This window comes from Electrona antarctica (genome assembly GCF_951216825.1).
Source record: "Electrona antarctica genome assembly, chromosome: 4".
NCBI classification, from domain to species: Eukaryota; Metazoa; Chordata; class Actinopteri; order Myctophiformes; family Myctophidae; genus Electrona; species Electrona antarctica.
In genome coordinates this window covers 48,313,961-48,340,215 of record NC_136809.1, presented here as the reverse complement: position 1 = coordinate 48,340,215, position 26,255 = coordinate 48,313,961, and the positions used below count along the sequence as shown (strand labels likewise).

At 43.0% G+C, this 26,255-nt stretch overlaps 1 protein-coding gene across 1 annotated transcript; it reads right to left on the bottom strand.

The window, feature by feature from the left end:
- Positions 1–3,108: 3,108 nt before the first annotated feature.
- LOC306921885 (ATP-sensitive inward rectifier potassium channel 12-like) lies at positions 3,109–25,721 on the bottom strand. Its single transcript, XM_079499191.1, has 3 exons — positions 25,607–25,721; positions 7,454–7,650; positions 3,109–5,622 (listed from the first exon to the last, which is right to left on the bottom strand). Exons 2-3 carry the CDS (start codon positions 7,546–7,548, stop codon positions 3,972–3,974), a joined length of 1,746 nt encoding a protein of 581 aa, XP_079355317.1. The 5' UTR covers positions 7,549–7,650; positions 25,607–25,721; the 3' UTR covers positions 3,109–3,971.
- Between the last annotated feature and the right edge of the window lie 534 nt (positions 25,722–26,255).

Sequence of the window (26,255 nt, the reverse complement as noted above, 5' to 3'; positions counted from 1 at the left end):
TCTGTCAATCATTCACTCAATCACTCACTCAATCATACCTGTGCCACTCCCTTAGCTCACACACCTGTCAGCTGTCACGTATCACTCTCAGCAGATCACCTCACACTAGCTCACACCAGGGAAAAGAAGAGAATGGTACGCAGAATCCTGCTCTCAGTCTCAATATGCCATATACACAGACCCCAGGGACTGAATTGTGAAAATAGCAAGCTAAATGTAATGCCTGTGGAAAAAGTTTTTTTTTTAGTAAAGTAAAAGTATCAATAATGCAATGGAGAAATACTCTGTTACAAGTAAAAGTTCGGAATTCAATGTTTACTTGAGTGAAAGTACAAGAGGGTATGCGCATGCTTAACGTGAATGGCACATCGAGTGGCAAAGAAACATGCAAAGTGAGTTTAACATTGTTTAACGTTGTTTAATGCAATCAGATAGGACCTTTCTGTTTGGATGAATGGGTTGTCAAGGCCAGAAAGTCGTTTTTTTGCCACTCAGTAGGCATTCCTGCATAACTTTTGATGATGATGGGTCACGCGCATACCCTCTATTGGTATCAAAATAACAAAAGTACTAAAAGTAGAAAGTACTCATTACACTGCAGCAGACTGTCCCATTTCACAAGTTTTCAAATGTATAAAATGTATAAATATCTTTTTCAAATGGCCTGAATGTACACTATATAGGGCTGAAGTAGGCCTAACTAATGACCAGTTTACCACACAAGGTCGCATGTCTTGAGTCTACAGGGTTTGATGAGGTCAGATCAACATATGGAATGTCAGAACAGGTCAGCTCCACATATGGAGATCTAAGGGTGGCAGCGGGCAGTAATCTATCTATCTATAAATGTACCAAGTCTCTGTCTGTCTGTCTGTCTGTCTGTCTGTCTGTCTGTACGTCTGTCTGTACGTCTGTCTGTGTGTAATCCACGTAACTCGAGAACCGTTAGCCCCACCGACTTCAAATTCGACACACGCGTTCCACACCACCGCAGGGGGTGCAGTGCCCGGTGTCGAGTCGGTCTGACCCACGGTTGTCCAGAACCGCCCCCAAAAGGCCTCTGCTCGGGCTCTGGACCGGGTCCCCGTGCAAAAGCCTGGCAGGGGCCCAGGGTCCATATATGGAGCTGGCCTGTTCTGACATCAACAACGCTCCATATTTGGGCATGGCTGACAGAGAACTCCATATATAGGAATACAGGGACACAGAGAGACACATACAGAAATCTGACATCATTCTGACGCCGGGCATAAAAGGACACAGACATAATATCTGGGTGGGGCATTCATTTCCAACTTGCATCATTCCAAGTAGGTCAGTGCCCAACGGGCACCACCGTAGAGGCCCCATGAGGCACCTCTCTAGTAACTAATAATAATAATAACTAGAACTGCACTCTGTCGAGTGCCTACTTGCTTGTTGCACAAAAGTAGGCCATAAATGGCCTACTATTGCGCAAGCAGAGCGTACAAGTGCTGTAGACCGCTATAAACTTTCAAATCTTAGTCTCACATATTGAATTATTAGATTTACCTATTTGCTACGTACCTTGCTTCTGAAGGAAAAAAAGTAGTATTTTTAAGTATGGTAAAATCATCGTTACGTCACCGTCAACTATACCCTGGCATTGGTACATATATTCATCACGTCATACTGTATGCTCATATGTCCATATATGTGTACATGTCTATATATGTAGTTTTCTGAGTGGTTGGTGGTATAATGTGATCGGCTGGGTGGTTTGATGCGTATGTACTTGACACTGAAACGTATCATCATTACGTCACCATCGTCAACCAATTATACCCTGGCATTGGTACATAATCTTCATCACGATTCACGGAAAACATACCTGCACGGTCAGCTTCCGTATGTCCGTATGACATCATATCACGTGCATTCTAAGGGACATTGGTACATATCTTCATCACGTCATGGGACATATGCTTCGTAGCATGACAAAAACACACCTGCGCGGTCAGCTTGGGGCCAGCATATGACGTCATAACATGTGCTGGCCCCAAACACGCGCATCGTAGCACCTGACTGAAAACATGACTTGCACGCTCTGCTTGCGCAAGTAATAATAATAATAATAATAATAATAATAATTATTATTATTATTATAATAATAATAATAATTATTATTATTATTATTATAATAATAATCAAAATCTACAAAGTAACTATAGTAAAGTTTTCAAATAATTCTGGTGGAGTAAAATATTTGCCTCTGAGATGAGATATAGTGGAGTAGATGTAAAACAAAGTGCTGAAAATTGCAAATACTCCAGTCAAGTAAAAAAAACAACAACTCAAAATTGTATAGCCAAGTACAGTATTTGAGTAAATGTGGTCTACTTAGTTACTTTACACCACTGCTCACAGTCCTGTCTGTCCTTCCTCCGCGTCAGCTGTCCTTGTCCACATGCTATACATGTCCAACAGGCCTACATCTTGTCTATTTCTATCTGTCCTTCAGTCTCTGGCACACACACACACGCACGCACGCACGTACGCACACACACACACACACACACACACACACACACACACACACACACACACACACATACACACGCACGCACGCACGCGCTCACGCAGAGCCAAAACCAGAAATAATCTTGGCTGTGACATTAAAAGTGTTGTGCTGTGACACTGTTTTTTTAATTCTGGCTAATACTACCCCAGTTTGGGCTCCCTCGATCTCTCTGGCTGGCTGCTGAGGACTGACTCATGATGAACGAGACAGGTGGGTTAAGGATTATAGATTTTTGTCCTTGTTACAAGGATATTTAGAGGAACTTCCCTGCTGCTTCGAAACGGAGATCGAGCCAGCCAATACGACAGCATTTTTCACCGGAGTCGAGTGATCAAAACAGGTGGCCGTCAACACAGGTACTGGGTTGACCTCTGACTGACACAGAGCCAGTGCTCTAAAGGGAAGTGAACGTGACTCGACGTCGTGAGTCAAGCAGAACAGCAGACGCTGTTATTTGTTTCATTGGGTGCTTTTTATTGATACAAAATTGATTCAAAACCTTGTTTCTCCATAATTACAACATTTTGTGGCTTTCTTTTTCGGCGTAAATTAATGCCCTACTGTGTCACACTACAGTGTCACAGAAAAGTAGCAAGAATAGCCGATTATTTCCATCTGACAGTGACTTTAAGATAAAATTCGGAATAAAGTGCTTGTCCTTCATTTACATATATACAGTACATGGTAGTTAGATTCACTGTTTAAGTGCTATATAGGATTCAGAGAGACGTTGTTGCTGTTTTCAACCCTTCATCCAGTATTTATTATGAATATTTTGGAAAGATCTAATTTATCAAACAAAGCAGTGACCACACTCAAACAGTAAGACATGAGCGGCCATGCATAGGTTTTTAAGTACAGAAGAAATCACATATTTATTTTTACACTGAGAAAAGAAATGATGTACATATTGGCAGAGAGAGCACACATTCACATTCACTTTATGGACATTGTCATTCATCATTATTTGCCTTTTATATGATTTACTTACAATTTGGTCTAATAATCATAAAAGAAAACAAAAGCTTATCATATTTACAAGATGAGAATGGGAATCAGAAACTGACCCCTTTCCCAACAACCGTATAATTCCATAGACCTATATACACACAAAGCCATGCTGAGTACAAGTATAATCAGTGTGACTTCAAAGAAGTCCCAATGCAGTCACACCCTGGAGTGTTGTATGTACTATACTGATTCATGTTGTAATTAAACATAGACAATACTTAGTAACAAATTATTATTATTATTTAAAAAATAAAACATTTTTGTTTCTCTTTCTGTGAACGTGCAATCTACATTCCTCAGTTTTATTTAGTAGACTATACATCAAAGAGCTTTGGTGGATACCCACAGACAGGCTGAAAACACAAATCAAAAGGGCACATATTTTATTCCAGTCTTTAAAACTATTAATTGACGAGCTTCAAACTCCCGATTCCTTGCTAACATACGAAGGCGGAGCCAGTCTGTCATAGGTGATTTGGCTCTCTATGTCCAGCACGCACAGCACTTCCACTGTCTGCTCCGCCACAAAGAGGTGCGTCTCGCCTCTCTCCTCTCTCTCTCGATCGCCCTTTGCGCCCAGGTTCCCCGCCACATCGTCCTTTGCCACCTTGGTCTCCCCCGCCTCCTCCTCCTCCTCGTCCTCCTCCCCGCAGCACAAGGCCACCTCGTTCTCGTAGCAGAATGCGCTGGGAGAGTGCGGGGCCAGGAGGTTGCGCGTCCTCCGCGGGCCGAACGGTGACGGCGACCGCGAGAAGGTGGCGGTGGAGGACGAGCACTGGCTCCCCCGGCCGGCCATGTGACTCAGCTCCCTGGCGCTGCAGTGCGGCGTGGACTGCACCTCGTACGTCTTGTGGAAGCGGGAGTAGTCCACGTGGTAGCGGTCGCCCTTCTCGAAGATCAGGGGCTCAAAGCGGTGGCCCCACAGGACCTCCCTGGCCAGGTAGGAGGTGCGTGCCTGCGTGGTCATGGCCGTGGCCTCCACCATGCCCTCCAGGATCACGATGATCTCGAAGTCCTCCTTCTGCAGGTCGGCGCGGCTCAGTCCGTACAGAGGGCTGCTCTCGTTGATCTCGTGGACGACCACCAGCGGCATCACCAGGAACAGCCGGTCCAGCCCGTCGTCGTAGCCCACGTCGATGTCCCTCTGCTCCAGCGGGAGGAACTCGCCCTCTCGGGTCACGTGCGGCCGGAGGAACTGCGCGCGCACGTGGGCCTCCACGATGTGGCTCTTGCGCATGTTCCCCAGCCGCCACATGAGGCACAGCTTGCCGTCGCGCAGCGCGATCACGGCGTGGTGCGAGAACAGCAGCGTCTGCGCCCGCTTCTTGGGCCGCACCATCTTGGCCATGATGGTGCCGATCATGAAGGAGTCAATGATGCAGCCCACGATGGACTGCACCACCACGGTCACCACGGCGACCGGGCATTCCTCCGTCACACAGCGGAAGCCGTATCCGATGGTGGTCTGGGTCTCTATGGAGAAGAGGAACGCTCCCAGCAAGCCCTGGACGTGAAGGATGCACGGGCGCCAGTCTGCTCCTCTTCCCTCCGGGGCGCCCACGGGCTCCTCGCCGCGAGAGGGGCCAAGGAGGTCAAAGTCCCCGTGGGCCAGGGCCACGCCCCAGAACACCAGCCCGAACAGCAGCCACGACAGGAGGAACGCGGCGGTGAAGAGCATCAGCATGTAGCGCCAGCGGATGTCCACGCAGGTGGTGAATATGTCGGCCAGGTAGCGCCGCGGCTTGTCCTCCATGTTGTTGAACTCCACGTTGCACTGGCCGTTCTTCCTCACGAAGCGGCTGCGAAGGCGACTCGGCCCCAGGTCCAGGCCCGAGTGGCACGACGGGGACGAGCGGCGGGTGTGAATGACAGGTTCATTGTTCACTCTCAGGGATAATACGCCTGCTCCTTCCTCGGTGCCGTGACGCTCTCCTTCTCCACGTCCCCCTCCTCCGTCTCCACCTGCCCGGAGCCCCGTCAGCGAGTGCTGCATCAGAGGACCGTGGCCGTTGTGAAGGCCCAGGGTGGAGATCTTTATGGCATCTTCATCTGTAGATACAATGCTGTATCTGGTAAAAAAAAAAGGAAAAAAAAGAATGAATGAATAAATTAAACAGGTGAGAAAAGGTGTAAGCCTTACACCTTTTCTGTTTAATTTATTCAGGTGAGAAAAGGATCTCCTTACACTGTAAGGAGATCCTTCACATCCAGTAAGTAATGTTAACCTTTTTTTTTAAACTTAGTAACAGTACATATTCCTTACAACTGCAACAAAATAATTTTTACTTCATCACACGGCAGTGATGTGTGGCAAAGATAGCCGATCTACAAGCTCTGCTATTTAAAAAAGAAAAGAAAAAAGAAAAGAAAACATAATACAATGACATGCCGAAATAGGGACACCTGTGGGGACTCCTCACTAGGTGCGTTTCCATAAAGCCGTTTTTATGCGCATTAAGGCTCTTGCGCAAAATCTCCTGGATGGAAACACATCAATATGCGAATAAGTCTCCATTTTTCGCAAAAACTCTTTTTCGCTTGGAGGTTGCGGATTTAGGCTTTTTCGAAAAAAGGGAAATGCGCAAATAGTGTATGGAAACACTTGCGGAAAAGGTTTTTAATTAGAAAGCATTGAACTCGCATTATATCGCTTTTGAACAGTTGGAAAATAAAATAAAAAACGATGGGGAGGCCGTGGAGTGAACGGTGCATGGGATGGTGGATAGAGAGAGGGAGAGGATAAGGTCCCAATTTACTACAACCCGACCCGTCCGATTAATAATTGTGTAGTGTGTTCAAAGATCCCTTATGAAGTCTGAATCCTCCCGAGTTGATCGGGGCGATCCGATCATTTTGATATCTGGATCGCTACTGTATGGATGCAAGACACACACACACACACACACACACACACACACACACACACGTGGACTACGAGTAGCGTAGTAGACTAAACTTTTATATATAGCTGCCGGGTCCCTGCAGGCTATTCGATTTCGATCCATGCATACGCTTCATCTATTCTTATATATTTATATTCATTGCATAAGATAAGCAACCTAAACGTGTAGGCTATAGTCTATATAGCCGATGAAACAAGTTATCCACAACTGTTGTGCAGCTGCAGCTGCAATCCATTTACAGTATAAACGACCAGTATGCTCCAATCGAGTCCCGCGACATATAGGCTACATGTGCCCCGAATATATTAAGACAAGTATTACACAACAAATCGTTCTTTGACTGTAAAGAAAGCCCATCAAATCCCTAAATCAATGGTGTGAACATGGATTAGGACTATACTTTACATGAGCCTCACTTTACTGGCAAAACAGTGCCAACTACTGCATATTTAATGAACTTATGTCATATGCGCATTTTATCAGTTTAATGGAAAGTTGGAAACACCGACAATTCGCTTTTCTTTATGAACATACGCTTCCTTTTTTCGCAAAGGCTTAATGGAACCGCACCTACTGACAGGTGAGTCAGTAGGACACAACAGTGACAACACAGACATGTATGTGACTGGGGAGGACATAATGGGATATATGCACACACACTGTTATCCATTCTGGTCAAAGTCAGAGTCAGAGTGATGTTATTGTGCATGTTGGCTCACTGGAAACACTCTGCTGCACCAGTGGGTCTCAAAGTGTCCTTGAGTGGGTTACAAATAGCCCCGTACGGGTGTGTAACTCTGAGAGTGTACAAATGGAACCAAATGTACTTGTGGTGCATTTGGTTCCAATTGTACACTCCCAGGCCAGAGTTATTAAGTTTGAGAACCACTGCACACTACATGGAAAGTAGGAAGAGTTATTCTGTGTGCATATAGAGCCAATTGGCATAACTACTAAATTGGGGGTAAAAAGTAACGCTTTTGACTCTCATCTGTACCTGCTGAGTTGCACTGATTCCATGGTGCTGCTGCTGATTATCAGGCTGTGTCTGCAAGGGCAGTAATGCAGGTTGGGGCGGGCAGTTCCAACCATTAAAATAGAGGAGGCAAGCGATGAGGCAGTATGTGCTCAGGTCTGTCTTACAGGAGGTACCAGCGCTGGGCCCTGATGATGATGATGATGATGATGCATCTTCTGAGAATAAAACAACAAAGTTATACTGGGTTGCATACTTAGTTTAGACTAGTCATTGTCATTGGTTAGACATGGGTTAAGGTTAGGTTTAGGTGTGCTGCCCTGTGGGAGGTTAAAAATTTCCCTGTTCAAAAGTTATTCCTTATGAAGATCATATAAGATTGAAACGTTGACCAGCGGCAATAAAAAACAAGTGGAGCTGAGAACCAGTGTGCAGACTATATTCATTTTGACTGTTGATATATTTTTTTCTCCAGCACCTAGGATTAAAGATTGGATGTGTGCATGTGCACTTTCTGCTTTTTGTTCAAATGTATTCTCAACGAGGCAAATACAGGGTTAGTACTGTGTTCCGTTCTCCGGCGACTGGGGAGGGGGAATTACTTTTACTATTTCATCCAGCTGATGGCTACTCAGATGGCTCTGATGATGAGTGCATGGTGGAAACCATTAGAGGTCAAGTGTCTTGCTCGGGGAAAACGGGGAACACGTGTACTGGGCAAACCGAGGGTTGAACTGGCGAACCTCCCCATTCCTAGACTGCCTCTTACTCAACCCGCTCTATGCTACAGGTCACCACCCCGTAAACGAGGCTAATTGCTGGACGTGACGTGTGCCACAAAACCATTACCACGTATTGGAAATCCCGATGATGTCCATATCCTGTGCATGAGGCCGCCACGACATTTATTGCGTAATGAAAGCCTATTGATTGGGTCCCCGCACCGCACTAGCAGTTAGCCCGCAGGGACCCTGCATGCCGTGGGACTGGAAAAACCACCAGACGGGGCATTGGAGGGGGAAAAGGTCAAAATGAAGAGATAAATGACGTGGTAATGTACAATCAATCTGCTGTTTGGCCGTCGGACCACAGTAAGCTGGGGGAGACAGGAGGACGGAAAAGCAATGTAAAGCATCAGGTTGCATAACAGGCGTCTGCAGGGGCTCACGCAAGACAGCAGTGCATTGCAGTTTAGGTTTCACGGTTGTGGGCGGAAATGGATTATACCTTCACTGACGTAGGGGAGTCAACATGTCAGACACTTTGGGAAACACTGGTCTAGACTATAGACACTATAGAGAGAAATACCAGTGGATCTAGTATAGAACCCTGGGGGACCCCGAGTAAATAGGGTTTAAGTGGTTTAACCCATTTTGACCTGAGATCAGATTCTAAAAATGTCTTCTACATCCTGACAGTTTTCTGAAAAAGCTATGTTTCTATGTCCGTCGTTCTTCGATTTTTCAAAAATAGCTAAAGCATGACATAATGCTAACACCAAAAGGGGTTCCCGCCCAAAATGGGTTAAAGATAGTTTTAATGTCCAGTGTTGGAAAGTAACTAAGTACATTAACTTATGTGCTGTAATTAAGTACAATTTTAATGTATTTGTACTTTAGTTGAGTATTTCCATTTTCCAATATTTTTACTTCTATACTCCACTACATCTTAAATCCAAATAATGTAGCCTATACCTTTACTCCACTACATTTATTTGAAAACCTATACTAGTTATTTTGTATATTTTGGATTATTATTACAAAACATGAACCACTTCAGCCCTAGGCCTCACTCACACCTTTCGATCTAGCATACAACATTGATGCATGCTTGTTGTATGAATGTTGTGAGTGTCATGGCCGCCCCAAGTCACATGGTTTGTAGTCCACATTTTGGACTACAAGCTGTTGTATGGCTTTCGGCTGTGTTTCGACTGCCCCCCTCCCCCTCATACAACACAAATGTTGTGTCAGACCATGTGACTCCCATTGGAAATGCATTGGGGCAAGATGTGTCACACCCTTTGTATACAACAAGCATACATCAATCTGTTGCGACCGTGTGAGTGAGGCCTTATTTGGCCATTTTGAAAATGGTAAATAGTACTTTGTATTTTTGGTACTTAAATTGGTACATTTTGATACCAATACTTTTGTACTTTTAGTACATTTTGAATTCCAGACTAAGGCCTGACTCACACCTTCGCAACAGACTGATGTATGGCTGATGCATGAGATGTATAGCTGATGCAAGCTCGCAATGCATTTCCAATGGGAGTCACATGGTTTGACACAACATTTGTGACTCCCATTGGAAATGCATTGCGAGCTTACATCAGCTATACATCTCATACAACAAGCATACATCAATCTGTTGCGAAGGTGTGAGTCAGGCCTTACTTGTAACAGAATGTTTCTACATTGCAGTATTGATACTTTTACTTAAGTAAAACATGCAAGTACTTTTCCCACCACATTCATTTGGGATCACGTGGCACACACTGCTGATATCCTTTGTGTGGCGCTTCCATACTCCTTCCATACACATCCAGGACAGATGTTGTAACTTGGCATATAAATAAATGACGAGATTACAATGCATAACCAATCAAATAGTCGCAAGATGACAGGATTATGTAAGCTTGGTAACATTCGCAGCTTGGCAAATGACATCTACTCTATGTGACATCATCAACCTATATCTTATAGGGCGCTTAAAGGACCATGTCGGTGTGACTGTGACTCATGGTATTACTTTAGCATTACTGCAGACTTTGTCAGACAAGTCTTTGTAGACAGAGGATCAAAGCGCTTCGACTACTGATGACTGGTGACATCTAAATGTATGTGAATGGGCTAAAACTGTGTGGAAAAGATTAGAATAATTTAAAAATAATAATCACATAACAGCATCACAGAACTGATGCACTAAATGCAGACTTTATCTTCCTGAATCTTTGGGTGTCCCACGATTCGATTCGATTCCGATTCTTGGGGTCACAATTCGATTCAAAAAATTTTTCTTTTCGATTCAACGATTCTCAATCCAAATCTTTGGAAATTATGAATCGATTTTGCATCGTTCATAACGGAATCGCGATTTTAATTCGAATCGATTTTTTTGACACCCTGGCTATTTTCAGCGAAGACAGGTGTAGAGGGGGAAATAGGAGCGGATCAAATTATTATAGAGCCCTGTCAACCAAGAACAGTAGGGTTTAAATGACTGACGTCAGTAGAAAAAAATAAGCTGCACATTTAGATTAATAAACAAAATACTTTTAACTCGGACTGAATTAGCTCTAAGGCCTCACTTAGACCTTTGCAGCATTGCTGCATGCTTGTTGTATGAATGCTGTGAGTGTCATGGCCGCCCCAATGCATTTCCAATGGAAGTCACATGGTTTGAGGACTACATTTTGGACTACAAGCTGTTGTATGGCTTTCGGCTGTGTTTCGGCTGTGTTTCGACTGCGCCCCTCCCCCTCATACAACACAAGTGTTGTGTCAGACCATGTGACTCCCATTGGAAATGCATTGGGGCAAGCTGTGTCACACCCTTTGTATACAGCAAGCATACAGCAATCTGTTGTAAAGGTCTGAGTGAGGCCTAAGAATGTATTTTCAGTGTGTGGCATGAATCTCTCTGTATACTGGTAGGTCGTCAAGGCCCAATACATGATTGCAGTGACTGTAGAATCACTGCTATTCTCATTGTTATGTCGCTGCCGATTTTCTCTTCGCAGATGAAGGCATGAGACCGAGGCTCGATGTCACCACATTTGGAGTGACGCCGCTCTGCACTCTGTACTGTATTTAGCTGAAATACAAGGCTCACTCCCACTCGTATGCCAGCCTCGCCCCGGGCGTTTCTTTCTCCTTTGAAAACAAAACGCCTGCAGTCTCCGAGGCTAAGGTTACTGTCTGTTAGCTCAGAAGACGTGTTTTTGGCCATAACTGAAGAATTCATGTGCTAATTATATGATAAATATAAAAATGATTAAATTAATGTTATGTTATGTATGTCAAAGGTCAAGGTCCGCGGGCTAATTAGTGTCGATTTGGGGGTCCTTGACAGTGGTTTGGGAACCACTGTTGTTGTGAGTATTATTTTAAAACAAATGGCAGAAACTCCATTCCCTGCAGACATGATACTCCCTGTGGGAGAGCTGTGGTAATTAATGGTTAAAGGTAGTCATTTGTGTCTCCATAGGAACCTCTCTCCCCTTTCTTCAGATCTCTGTGTTGTTGACTGACTGAGTGGTCAGAGGTTTGTTATGTGATATACTAGGGCTGCATGGGCACTTAAGCTAAAATATATATCAAAGCCCATATTTAGAACCAATAAACCACTTCATCTCACTCTTGTAGGTTTGATTAATCCAGAAGCAGGGGTCTTTCTTTCTTTCTTTCTTTCTTTCTTTCTTTTACCTGTTTTAAAAATTAAGTGTATTAGTCTGATTAACCACTACACCTTTATTATACTCACTACCGGTATATATATACCGGTAGACATAAAGACAGTACACACATGTGTGTGTGCGCGCACGTGTGTGCATGACAGTACAGACTGTACTGTACAGCACACACAGACAGACTGTACAGCACACACATGCAAATGCATGCAGCTACAAGGATGCACCTGCACACGTACACTGCACACACGCACGTACACTGCACACACGCACGCACACACGCACACACACACACACACACACACGCACACACACACACACACACACACACACACACACACACACACACACACACACACACACACACACACACACACACACACACACACACACACACACACACACACACACACACACACACACACACACACACAGTCACACACACACACACACACACACACACACACACACACACACACACACACACACACACACACTCCAGTTCGAATACGGCACATTTATGGTTTATTTAGCCACTCTTGCTTTGCTATTCTTTATTTGGCACAACCTATTTGTTTGTTACTCCACACTCTGTCCAAAGTAAGAGGAAGTGCAGATAACTAATCGGGTTAGAGAACGTCACTGTCAGTTTGACGTATACGTTTTATTCAACAGCATCAGAGGAGCCAAATCAATGTACTGTACAGTGTACACCACGGTATAATAATCCCATTGAATGGGAATTGTTATGAATCTGTGTTTGTGTCTGCCGAGGATTGTAGAGGCCTATGTCAAAACATGAGATTACAATTTCCTTAATCTCACAATACAAACAACAACATGAAAGCTACACAGTAAAATCATCAGTGTAGTTCAACTCTGAGTGCAACCGAATAGACCCGAAAGGGTTCATTTGTACACCCTCGGTTACAGTTGGATTGGATGAATTAACACTGAGGATTTTACTGTGGATGGCCGTCAATGTGCGATCCCACGGTTTAAGACCTTATATTATAAGACCTTATTTAATCTGTGATCTGATCTGATGATCGTGAAGATGAGAGACATGGAGCAAAAGAAAGGAGGGGGTAGATATACAGTACGTAGGCAGGATTGAAAGAAGGATGGAGTTACAAGTGGAATGAATTATGGCAGAAAGAAAGAAATCAGGAAAGAAATGACAGAGGAGGAGAGTTAGAAGAAAGCGCATGTGGATGAAACGATTATGGCACCACGCGATGACACTGCAATATATGCATATGTCATTAAGAAGTATATGGAGATGTCTTGGACACTAAAATCCTAAAGAATCTGGATTCCGGACGCAGATAAATAACCTGATTTATTCACACTGTTTTATTACTGTTCCATAAGTGCCTGGAGTTTGTATTGTAAACAGAATTCCTTTTTTGTTACTTAAACCCTACGTAAACCCCACACTCTATTAGACTGCACCTCACCCCCTAGCACTCTCTCCTTGTATCCCTGCTTATACATAGATACTAGATGCTTGCTTACATTGCAGATGCTGTATATCGTGGTCACATGTTTTTGTTACATAATACTTGTTTTTATTGACCACAAATGTTAAAATTGTTATGTAGATGTTTACCTGGTGTCCTAGTTTATTTGAGGCACTATTCATTGTTCTCTCTGTACTCTACTTATGTGACTACCTTATTGCTTATTGACTAGTGTTGTTCATTCTTATTCTGCTTATTCCTAATATTTTTAGTAACATTTGTTCAAATAAAAGACTAAAAATGCTTGTAAAAAATATTCATTATACCAGTAATAGACACAGATATAATAGCAGACATGTGGTGATGGGTCGATTTACAGTACCCAAGCCAAGAAGTGATGCAATGAAGGACAGTCATGTACAGTGCAATGACTTTCTGGAACTCTCCACCAGTATGCATCACAGACATTTAAGGTAATATAAAGGGCATTTTAAGAAAAGACTGAAGCACTTTCTTATAAATATAGAGAAATAATTCTAATTCTGTTTATTTAACTATACCATGTAATATCACTATAAGGTGAATGCACTAACCATGCTTTTATATACAAGTATATTGTCTTATTTTCTTTTGTGATATCTGTAAACTTGTTTTTGATTTTTGTATGTAAATTATTCCGTGAGGACTCCAGGAAGAATAGCGGTTGCCAGGTGTAACAACTAAACTAAACTAAACTAAACTAAACTAAACTAAACTAAACTAAACTAAACTAAACTAAACTAAACTAAACTAAACTAAACTAAAACTAAAACTGAACTGAACTCAATTCTGATCTCGCACTTTGGATACAATTGTGTCTGCTATACTGTCAAACGTCTACATTGTAAATTGTACTACAGTACTTGGTCACCAGGACCAGAGTAAGGGTTCGTGTGGCATTGCGTTCTTTTGGTGGTTCCTGTGCAGATCGAATGGGACAATAGGCCATCATCTGTGGATGAATCAGCCCACGTATAGGCTATAAGGTTCATGCTGTTGGGCATTATCTCTGCTTCCTTCATGATATACGCATCCACAAGAAGAGACTAAATTAAAGTTAACATTTTGTGCAGGAACAGGCAACCTGTACACTTGCCAAAAATAACTGGTTTGCGAATCAGGCTTAAGGTGATGAAATAGGTGATTAGTCTATTATGGGCAGTCATGGTACACAGCTGGAAGATGATTGAGTACTGCGAAACATCTGCACATTTTACTAAACCTCCCTGCAGACATGCGATACCTGTAAGAAGTATTTAGCCTACTGCGTTGCCAGTATAAGAAAATATATTTTCAAAACATTTCATCGTGGAATTTGGAGTACAATTTTCTGAAATGGTAAAACACAAGGTTGGCCTCAAAATAGAGCTCAAAATGTATTTGACCAATGCATGAAAATGAATGAACATTCTGCTTTATTCTAATTATATATCTACTACCGAGGCACCTCGCTCACATGGGCTGGAGTTAACTGGAGTCTCTGACATATCAGCCTGAAGGATATATCCTATTTGCTTTCCATTATTTCGGTCTCTTAATTATTTCCCACCCTCACAGTGTTTACAGCTGAGTTGCTTGGGGTTGTTATTCTGGTAGAGCAGACCACCCACAGACATGGAGCATGGTGACATAATGGTGTCAACATCTAAAGGTGGTGCGTTTGCCGAGAGGAGATACTGTATAGCTGCATCACTGGCATGGATGGAAACAAACCAATCATGTTGAGAAAATACATAAATTAAGATCTTCATCATAGAGGTGTTGGGTAAAAATTAACACTGAAATAACTTTCAAAAGAAACTGTGATATGGAATAAGTACTTATAGATTGCTTACTTAAATACCACTAAATAGAAAGTAGTATAATAAGTAAAAGTCCTTTATTCATAATTGCACACAAGTGAAATGCAAATTTCACAATCATATTGTTGGATTTTAATTAGCCTAAGCCTAGTAATGCCTTAATGTGTTCATCACTTTATTGTTGCAGCTGGTAAAAGTGGGGCTGATTGAACTGCATGTGCTGCTGGGTATAGATTCACCTATAATCAGTTAAAGGACCACTTCACCACTTTTCAACCTACCTTCATATAATTGGTCCCCACTAAAGTTCATTATAAAATGCCATAATTTGTTCTACTCGGTCTGCCTCATGGGAGGGCTGTGGGCAGTTCAGAAACCCGTCCACCTGCAGTGACATCATCGATGGGGAATCCAAGCAAATAGAAACGGCAGGCTTTCTATTCCTGAAAAGTTGCAATGTGATAATGGAAGCCATCCTTCTCATGATAATAAAAATCTAAATATATATTTTTTTAAAAAGCCTAACGATGATGTCACTGGTGGACGGATTTATGAACTGCCCACAGTCCTCCTATGAGACACAGAGTCAGTAGAATAAAATTGTGATATTTTATCATGAACATTAGTGAGCACCAATTATATAAAGATAAGTTGACAAGTGGTGAAGTGGCCCTTTAAAGTAGGAACATTTGCCTCTGAGATGTTGACTATAGAAGTAAAAAGTAACCTATCAAAAATGGAACTATACTCAAGTAAAGTGAAAGTATAGCTGCCCCATACCTTGAGTACAGCACTTGAGTATACTGTAGCCTAAATGCGTATGCTTATTAGTTTCAGCACATGCATAAGGAATAACACAAAATAACCAAAGTATATTGGCTAAAGATTTAACTCACTTACCTTTTGTTTAGAGGCTATACTTGAAAAATAAAGCTGACATCATCCTAAAAACATATATATCTGAATCCTTGTTTGTGAGCTTTCCTGGTAATCTGTTTACAAGGCAAAAATGTTTTTACAAATAGCACTTTCACAAATAGTGATAGCTGTCCGTTCTTCATGTCTTTTTGCACCATAATATAGTCCTTAATCGTGGATCACACTTCTCCATTCAGCTACATGCAGGAACTTCACTCGCCCTCAGACACCATCGCACCGTGTGCGCATCTCTCCGTGTCCCTGACAGTGTGTGGGTGAGAGAGAGCGAGAGCGAGAGAGAGAGAGAGAGAGAGGGCGGGAGGGAGGGAGGAAGGGAACGGATGAGGCCGCTTGTCACTCTGGTTATGATTCTATTTATATGCTATTGTGTCCCCAAGGGAGTGTAGGTGTGCAGCATGTAATTTGGAATATGTATTCCATTGCCATTCCTGATGTGAGGCCAGTTATGTTGTCGTGTCACGCCTGCATAATGGTCCATCAGTCCATCACGCCTCGTGACATCACACCTCGTGACATCACGTCTCCATATATGGCCGATCTCCATAAGATCACGACACTGACCTCATCGCCTCGTGACATCACGCCTCGTGACATCACGTCTCCATATAAGGCCTTCTCCATATATGAAGATCACGACACTGACCTCATCAACCGTGGAGGAGAATGGATCATCACCTAGATCTGCATATATGGAGCCGGCCAGCAACTCTATACATCTGCATGACCTCAAACCTCAGATCCATATGGAGCTGACCTGTTCTGACATTCCATATGTTGATCCTTCCCCATCCGTCCTTCCTCGTCGATGTCTCCCTTTTGACTCACACCTGTCCATTCAACAGGCCTGAAAAGTATGGCCCGGCCATACCTGGGCGCTCATCCAACCCTGTACACTCAAGACACTGCCCACGCTGCCACCCGTATATCTCCATATATGGAGTTGACCTGTTCTGACATTCCATATGTCGATCTGACCTCATCAAACCCTGTACACTCAAGACACGCTCCATATATGGCCAGACCTCATCAAACCATGTAGACTCAAGACACTGCCTCCGCTGCCACCCTCAGATCTCCATATACAGTATGGAGCTGACCTGTCCTGACATTCCATATGTTGATCTGACCTCATCAGACACGCTCCAGTACAGAATTCATTCCATATGTTGATCTGACCCCCCATGCCAAAGCACCAGCCCAACAGTCTGACGTCATCAAGGCGGATGCATGCACACAACCTCGCTTCTCGCCCTTAGGGCGTCTTACTGGTTATTATTATTATTACGGTATTATTATTATAATTGTTTATGTTTGTGGAGCAATATATATCTTACATCAGTGGATCTCAAAGTGGGGTCCGGGGACTGCCAGGGGTCCTTGAGGGGTCCCCAACAAATTAAAGATGCACATTGACCACATTAACCCTATTTTATACTTTGGCAAAAACAAAATAGCAGATCTAAGAGCTCACAATGTATCGCGATGTGCCTCGTTGTGAGATTGTAGATCTGCTATTTTGGAAAACATCTAATTTTGTATTTTATGTTTTTTCTTAACAAGACAAATCAGGGGTCCCTGGTGCATCATCCTTTCAGCCAAACATTTGAGATGAAAATGTTTGACAACCAATGTCTTACATAACTGGATTAAGAATGAGGAAAGTGTACTAAAAGTGTACTAGCAGTAGCTAGCACACAGGAGGGAACGAAAAGCTTGTTATAACCACGATGAACCGCTCTGACATATTCAGATAGGTGGAAGAGAGCGGGACAATTACCATGACCTCTGTAGCTTCCAATAACTCTCTGCTTGTTCCTTCTCCCTGCTAGACTGTCACTGGGGCTTAGACTCCAGCACAGCCACCCTGCGCACAACAACCACACTGTCAAATGTTGGAACAAAGAAATTAGGTCAAGCAGTTTGCATCATCAAATAAAAACATTGTTTGGTTTTGTTATTTTGTGGACATGTTGCTTTTATCGAAAGCGCTTTACATAGATTGTGAATTACATTCAACCATTCACACACACATGGCAGAGGAAACCATGCAAGGCACCAACCTGCACATCGGGAGCAATTAGGGGTTCGGCATCTTGCTCAAGGACACTTCGAGACTAACTCTGGGGGAGCCCGGGATCGAACTGGGAACCTCGTGGAACCCATCCGGCCACTCTACCGGATACTCTACCCCTGAGCCACTGCCGCCCGTAGCCTAATGTATAGCCTATAATTATGTCAGATGTGTTATTGGATTTGATGAAAGGCTCAAGTAAAGTGGCTTATAGCATCATTCATTTCTATTATACATCTCTTGTCTTTATAGTATTATATAGATAGACATTGTCCTCAATCGTCCCCTAGCCTTCCCATACTGTGGTGGCGACAGATTTATTTTATGTGAGACTTGTATTTCGTCTATAACAGAACACAGATTATGTAACACAGTGATCTGTCATCACTTCCTCCACTCAGTCACCATGGGCTTTGATACACACCGTTTCTGTCGGGCAGAAACCTCTGATCTCCATAATCTAACCTTTTGTGTTTTTGTGTCACAACAACAACTTCTATTTTTGCTATTTTGTTTTTATTTGAATCCTGAAAAGTAACAGTTTTTGACATACAGTATGAGGTTTCTACCCGAAAAAAAAGACCTTATCAGAACCTTTAAACTGGTATTTCACTTTAAAAATACTTCTGGGTTCATTTCCACATCTACTTTTCTGTGCTCCTGAGACAGTGTTTCAGCTGCTTGATTGCTATCTAGATGTTTGATATTAATTTGATCAATATGTATTCCCATTCAACTTCACTCCATGTTATAGACTCATTTAAAACACACACATCCCTGGTTCTGATGACTGATACTGACCTTCTAGTGCATGAAGGGACCATAATATTTCGATTTCTTTATTACTATTTAAATGTAAAAAGAAAAGTGTAATACAATAACAAGAAAAAAGTATTAGATTAGAACAATAATGGTTCCCTGCATGCATGCAGTACACTAGACTAGAAGGACAGTAATCTCTCTGCAGCTGAATCTTTTGTTGTTTTTGTCGTTTGTTGGCAACTCCCGTTACAACGTGAATATAGCTTGTTGTTAGTAGGAATGAAAACACCGGAAGGGGGCGGTTGAGGGAGAGTGAAGGGTCCGATATCCGGTCTCTACTACACAGGAAATAGGGCGGCCCCAAATTCAAAGGAGAGTTTTTATCTTGTATTTAAAAATCCCACCCGTGTGAAGTGAGGGGCGCTCTTATCGTCATACATCATCATACATCATCACATTACGGCCAATCACAATTGGCATCCTCAATTTTCTGTCCTCACTATTTATCCTCAATTTCGTGCTCAGCCAATCAAATCATCGCTGTGGGGTACACACGCACACACAAAGCTGGACACATACAGTAGGAGGGGGTAGCGCTTCTAAAAAAAAAGTTAGAATGTCCCCCAAAGTGTTTTAAAGTGAGTATCGCCGTAAGCACTGTAAAATGAGGTATGAGAACATTAATGCCTCATTTATCCTCTGCTGTACGATGATGTCATGCACAAATGTAGATCAGCTATTTTCGGTCTACAGCAAAGTATAGATGTCTTAACAGTGGCAGTGGTATCAGTCTGAGATGATCTGAGCGGACGTACAAGTACAGCTCTCATGGTCTAGTTCAGGGATAGGCCTAACGAGCATGTCACATTCATATGAAAATGTATGGAAAATAAATTAGGGATGTCGCCATACACTTTTCTTTCGTTCCCGTTCCGATCCCGATACCAGTTGTGTTTATAGCTATCTAGCTATATCTCGTGTTGTGTTTATAGCTATCTAGCTATATCTCGTGTTGTGTTTATAGCTATCTAGCTATATCTCGTGTTGTGTTTATAGCTATCTAGCTATATCTCATGTTGTGTTTATAGCTATCTAGCTATATCTCGTGTTGTGTTTATAGCTATCTAGCTATATCTCGTGTTGTGTTTATAGCTATCTAGCTATATCTCGTGTTGTGTTTATAGCTATCTAGCTATATCTCGTGTTGTGTTTATAGCTATCTAGCTATATCTCGTGTTGTGTTTATAGCAATCTAGCTATATATCTCGTGTTGTGTTTAGCAGACTCCTCACTCAAATGTGCTCTTGCAGTTTGGGCAACTCCAAAGCAAACTCCACATGCCCCAACATTTTATTTACCTGCCATAGTGTCAAGCCCTTACCCCTGTGTCGGATCGGTGGTTTGACTGGCATATTCGCCGATACCGATATGACCCGATATGACCAAATAAGGGCCGATACCGATACAGTATCGGGACATCTCTAAAAGAAATATCACACTCGTGTGAAGTGGGCGCCTGGTAATGTTTGTTTAACCATAGAACACTTAACCTGGGTGATTTTCACCCAGACAATTATGTTGATGTGATTTTCATAATTGTGCTGATGTCTGAGGTGCATGGGTGCATTTTAACCTTTATTTAACCAGTAAAAACCACATTGAGACTGAAGTCTCATAGAAGGTAGGCCTAGGTTATATTTCCCTGTATTTTTATACAGGCAGGTGTGTAGGTGAATTTCACCTGGGATTAGTAATAGAGGGTAAACATGACATCACAGACATTCCGTGCTCAAACAGACAGACAGACAGACACACAAATCTGGCTGCACCACTCAAAACTTATCCCATACTACCACAATGGGCAGTTGATGCAATTATCACTTGACCATTCTCACATATCCCAGGAATGGGTGGACCAAAGGAGAAGTTCCCACCTCTATTATTGTTTCTGAGGGGCGCTAACCCTTCCTGTATTCAGCTATAGTGTAGATTTTTGTCCTAACACAAACACATTCAATGTCATTGACAAGGAATGGAGAATTTACGTCATATGTAGACAAGCAAATTGGCTATGTCGGTCCTACACAAAGATAGACAATTAGAGCAAATAGACATGTTACTTCATGATGAGAAATTCTCTGACACAAACATTGATATCTTGTACCTCTAATTGTACGATGATAAGAGCGCCCCTCACTTCACACGGGTGTGATTTTTAGGAATATTTTTGAGGTGCGCTAGCCCCTCCTATGCACAGCTTTGTGTGTTTGTAGCACGGAATGTGATGATTTGATTGACTGATGTCATCATTATGATACATCATCATCATGATGATTAAAACCAATCGATTGATAGATCATTTAAATAAGCATGCTCTAAAAATGGACCCTCAGCAATTCAAAAGCAGGGTTATTAGCTCCTGTCTGCATGTGTGTCTGTGACAGTGAGCAAAGAATCACACGAGAAACGGACGGGCATGATCTTGGGTGAAATCAGTAGAATGCCCCGGAGAGGTGAGTAACGTTTTGGATCAAAAAGGTCAAAGGTCGAGGTCAAGCTGACATAATCGGTCATATACCGAAACCACTCACGAGTCACGCTTGGCATGATGGATCCATCAAAGTCTGTCACTCATGTGTCACGCAATGTCTGAACGGCAGTGGCGGAGTGTGACTAAGTGCATTAACATGAGCACTGTACTAGTCTGTACTTAAGTGCATTTTTATGCATCAGTACGTTTTTAGATAGCCTACTTATATGACATTTCACTCCACTATTTCAAATATAGGGAATATCGCCGTCGTGATGCGAGGCGTTCTGAGCTCCTATAGCACTTGCCGTAACACTTCACTTGCCTCGACGACCTTGCAGGCTTATGCAAAGGCTAAAATATGTAATTATTAAATATGTAAAAATCATTGTAGTACATACATACACACCGGGCTGCCATTTTGGATGCCATCTTGAAAATGAAACCTTTCCGGAAGGTGTATTTTCCTAAATCTCTTGTATGTTCATAAGCATGTCTACAAGCACAAGAATCAAGTGAAAAATCTTTTGTATATATATTTTTTTCAATTGAGATATACAGTATAAACCGTTTATAAGCTTGTCCAGCTTCCATTTTTAACGCTATCATGGAAATGACGCCTTTCCCGTACATATATTTTCCTACATTTGTAGTATGTTCTTAAGCATGTCCAGAGGTACTAGAATAAGTTGAAAAATACTTTTTTTAAACTCGGCTTTCTGGGGAGTAGATTTTGGTAGACTTTTAGTATGTTATTAAGCATGCCCAATACTACCAGAATCCATCGAAAAACCTTTTGTATCAAATCTGATGTTGGTACCATTAGGAGAGACAACAGGCAAACATTGAATTGTATAGTCTTCTTGTAAACAATGCAATGCAGATATAATTTAACTCTTGAGAGCGTAAAATGAAACCAAATGAACCGGTAAGGGTCCATTTGGTTTCCTTTTATGCAACTCTCCATCATTTAGCTGGAGACCACCTGGAACCCCCTCAAGGCCCACTGGTGGTCCCCGGACCACTGGTAGAAAACCACTGTTCTGTAGCATTCTTAGTTTCAATGTACGGATGTTAGACGGATGATAGGTTCTTCTTAGTTTACTTGTGATTCTAGAGATGACTATTTCTATCATGCGTTTGATGTATTAACTTGTGTTGTACTTGCTTACTGTAAATCGCTCTGGATTAAGAGTGTCTGCTAAATGCAAATTGTAAATCGTGTGCTATTTTCACTATTATTGAAATTAGAATTTGAATGTCTGAAAAATCTCCATTTCAATACAGCAATGCATCGTTAATAAAAAAATAAAATATACTTTTGAATACTTATTTCGGAAATTTAACTCTTTAACTCGAGTACAAATTTGACCAATGAGGTTGAGTTTGACTCAAGTACTTCCAGTACTTCCACCACCACTGGCCATGTGTGAACCATAGACTGTAACTAGAAAAAGTGCCCTTCTGGGCACAGGTCTCCACCAGGAGGATATGACTGTGAGATGTTTGGCAAAATGTTTAGGATTAATATAAACATGTTTTTGAGGCATTTTGTTCCAAAAATGTGTTTTGCAAAAATCAACCTGTTGGTGGCGCTATAACAGGCCAATGTGAAAAGGGTGGGATATATTCCTCAGCCTAGTAAGAAAATGTGTGAAAGATTTCACGTAAATTGCATGCTGCGTTCATGATTTGAGGCTTTTGTTCAAAACGGGGCAATCTTGCAAACTGTGAAAGCCAATTATAGCCAATTAGGATGGAATATGAAATATCGGACAGATCCGACTTGAGCACATGACCATAGAGATACTGTGTAACGATTTGTGAGATTTTTGGACAGAATCTGGAGGAGTAATATAAAAAAATGTGTTTTACAAAAGTCGGCCTCCTGGTGACGCTATAAAAGGCAGATGCGGAAAATGCAGGTCAACGGTTTGTCCTGGGCCTCTAGGGAGTGTGCATGCAACGTTTCACGCAGATCGGTGCAGTTTTAGGTACAAAATGTGAAAAGCTGCCTCATGGTGGCGCTATAACAGGCCGTTCTGGAAAATGTGGGGCAGAGGTTCATCGTTGGCATCCAGGGAGTGTGTGTGCAAAGTTTGGCATCGACCGGGTTAACGGTGCCGGAGATTAGCTGGTAACGGACGGACGGAAGGACGGACGGACGGACACACACACACACACACACGGACGGAGTGCAAAACATACTCTCTCCCCATGCCTTCGGCCTGGTGGAGACAAAAATGTGTGAACCAATAATGTCAGCTCAGTGTTAGCAAGCATCACTCCATGGTTTCTCATTTCTTTGAGAGGTTATTGGCAATTAGACAACTAGTTTCTATGGAAACCATTACTATTATGTTTTCTATTTCTGCTCCTCTATCTCTCTCTCTCTCTCTCTCTCTCACACACAGACGCGCACACACACACACACACACACACACACACACACACACACACACACACACACACACACACACACACACACACACACACACACACACACACACACACACACACACACACACACACACACACACCTTGTACCCATGTGAGTTGGTCACACTGTACAACCTAACGAGTCAACGACTGGGTTTGTCATGTCTTATTACAGCACAGACTGTACCAGTGCCAGAGGGGAATGCTTAGTTCCAGGACTCTGAAAATGAAAATAAATGTTCACCCCATCCCCCCCCCCCCTCTCTCTCTCTCTGTCTCGCTCTCTCTTTCACTCTCTCCAGTGTGGCTCTCGCCAGACAGATAGACAGACAGACAGACAGACAGACAGACAGACAGACAGACAGACAGACAGACAGACAGACAGATAGATTCACTTTATTGTCACTTAGTTGCACGGTCAGGTACATAAATCTTACGCTCGGAAGCTCCAATATAATAAAACATGACATAAAACATGGTAAAAACCTATAAAACACTAAACAATACAAAACACAGGGCAATCTGTCAAAAGGTGCATAGTGCAGTGTACTCAGAGTGCATAGTGCGGAAGGTTACTGCACCTTCATATAGTCACTTTGCATTTAGCATCCTGACAGCCTGTGGGAAGAAACTGTTCCTCAGCCTGCTTGTGCGTGCTGGGAGGATCTTGTACCCCTTCACCCTTTTTGACTTGTTGGGTGAAAATAGTCTTTTGTGGGGGTGGTTTGGCTCAGCTGACTGATTGATAGGATAACTGCAGGGAAGCATGAAACTAGCCTTGGATTTCAGCAGGTTTCATTTAGGATTACATACAGCTGAGATTATAGCCGGACCCTCTAATCATCAAACACTAGGTAAAGTGAAGGGAAGACCGCCCTCACTGGCAAAATGCATGGCCGTCACTGTGACAAAGCATGAGTCAGACACAGTGTGAATGCCTGTTTAGAAACAGCATAGTCTTTCTGAAAGCACTATTTTATTTCTGTCCGAGTAGTAACCATCAGGCATTATTACCACTCCCTACACAAATACACTCCCTACACAAACGCACGCACGCACGCACGCACGCACGCACGCACACACGCACACACACACACACACACACACACACACATTTTCTAACATTGTTTTATTGATTTCTTCCCCGCCTCGATCCACACAGAAGACAAAAACACATTCCTGACACAAGCATAGCTGCCGGTCAAGTTAGGAATGTCAGGCAACTGATGTGAGTTAATTGAGGACTGACTCGGTTATTTACATGGAGCGCCACAGCTGTGCGAAGTACAAATGAGCCCTGGTGTCCTTGGTTGGTTGATGACTCCCCCCTTTATGCCTTTAGAGCCAATTTGGTTAGAAGCAGAAGGCAGCCGGCTCATTTCTCACTTTCAAAGCAGATCCAGGCCAACATGTTTTTAGAAATGCAGGCTGGGGGGGAGGCAGTGACAGGCCAATCACTCCCCGTGGATGAATTTACTCTAAATAAGTAATGAATTTAGTGTATTTTTAACACCAAAAGTGCCAAAGTGTAATTCTTGCCTGCTATGTTTTTGCCACTTTTCATTTTCATTTCAACCTTTATTTAGTTCTCGGAGAACACACTGAGGGCTGGACTCTGGACCCTCTTTTTCAGCAGGGCCGAGATGAGATTACAACAACAAAAACACAACAATGCAAAAAAGGGTAGGGGGGGGGGTGGGGGGGTTAAAACTCACTCCGTGCCACGTGACGCCTCCTGATGCTTTTCTTTAATGTACAGTTGTTGCCTTACTGAGTTTGTCAGATTTCAATGAAATCGGCATGCAATCATTTCATGCAGCTTGTTTTCATCTCACTCACTTCACACACTCCCTCATCACTTCATGCACTTAGGTCATGCAGTGTAGTTCCAAATGCAGCCACGGGGTGGCACTTCTTTGAGTGCGCAAACTGGGGCATAGACAGACTGATTGCACATGTGGGCTATTCATGTTGGTTACCCGTGGTTTTCAACCCTTTTCATATCAAGGCCCATTATTTATTTGACATTTGAGCCATGGGCAGGTGAGGATGAACTACGCACGCACGCACGCACGCACGCAGGCAGGCAGGCAGGCAGGCAGGCAGGCAGGCAGGCAGGCAGGCAGGCAGGCAGGCAGGCAGGCAGGCAGGCAGGCAGGCAGGCAGGCAAGCACGCACGCACGCGCGCGGTCTGGGAACAGGTCATTTAGTCTGGGAACAGGTCATTTGGTCTGGGAACAGGTCTGGGAACAGGTCTGGGAACAGGTCATTTGGTCTGGGAACAGGTCATTTGGTCTGGGAACAGGTCTGGGAACAGGTCATTTGGTCTGGGAACAGGTCATTTGGTCTGGGAACAGGTCTGGG

What these genes read in the sequence shown, in the direction of transcription:
- LOC306921885 (XM_079499191.1), bottom strand. Translation starts at nt 7,548, where the DNA reads ATGGTTGGAACTGCCCGCCCCAACCTGCATTACTGCCCTTGCAGACAC. An exon ending in GAATCAGTGCAACTCAGCAG is followed by an intron (nt 5,623 to 7,453) that starts GTACAGATGAGA and finishes TTTTTTTACCAG; the next exon opens with ATACAGCATTGTATCTACAG.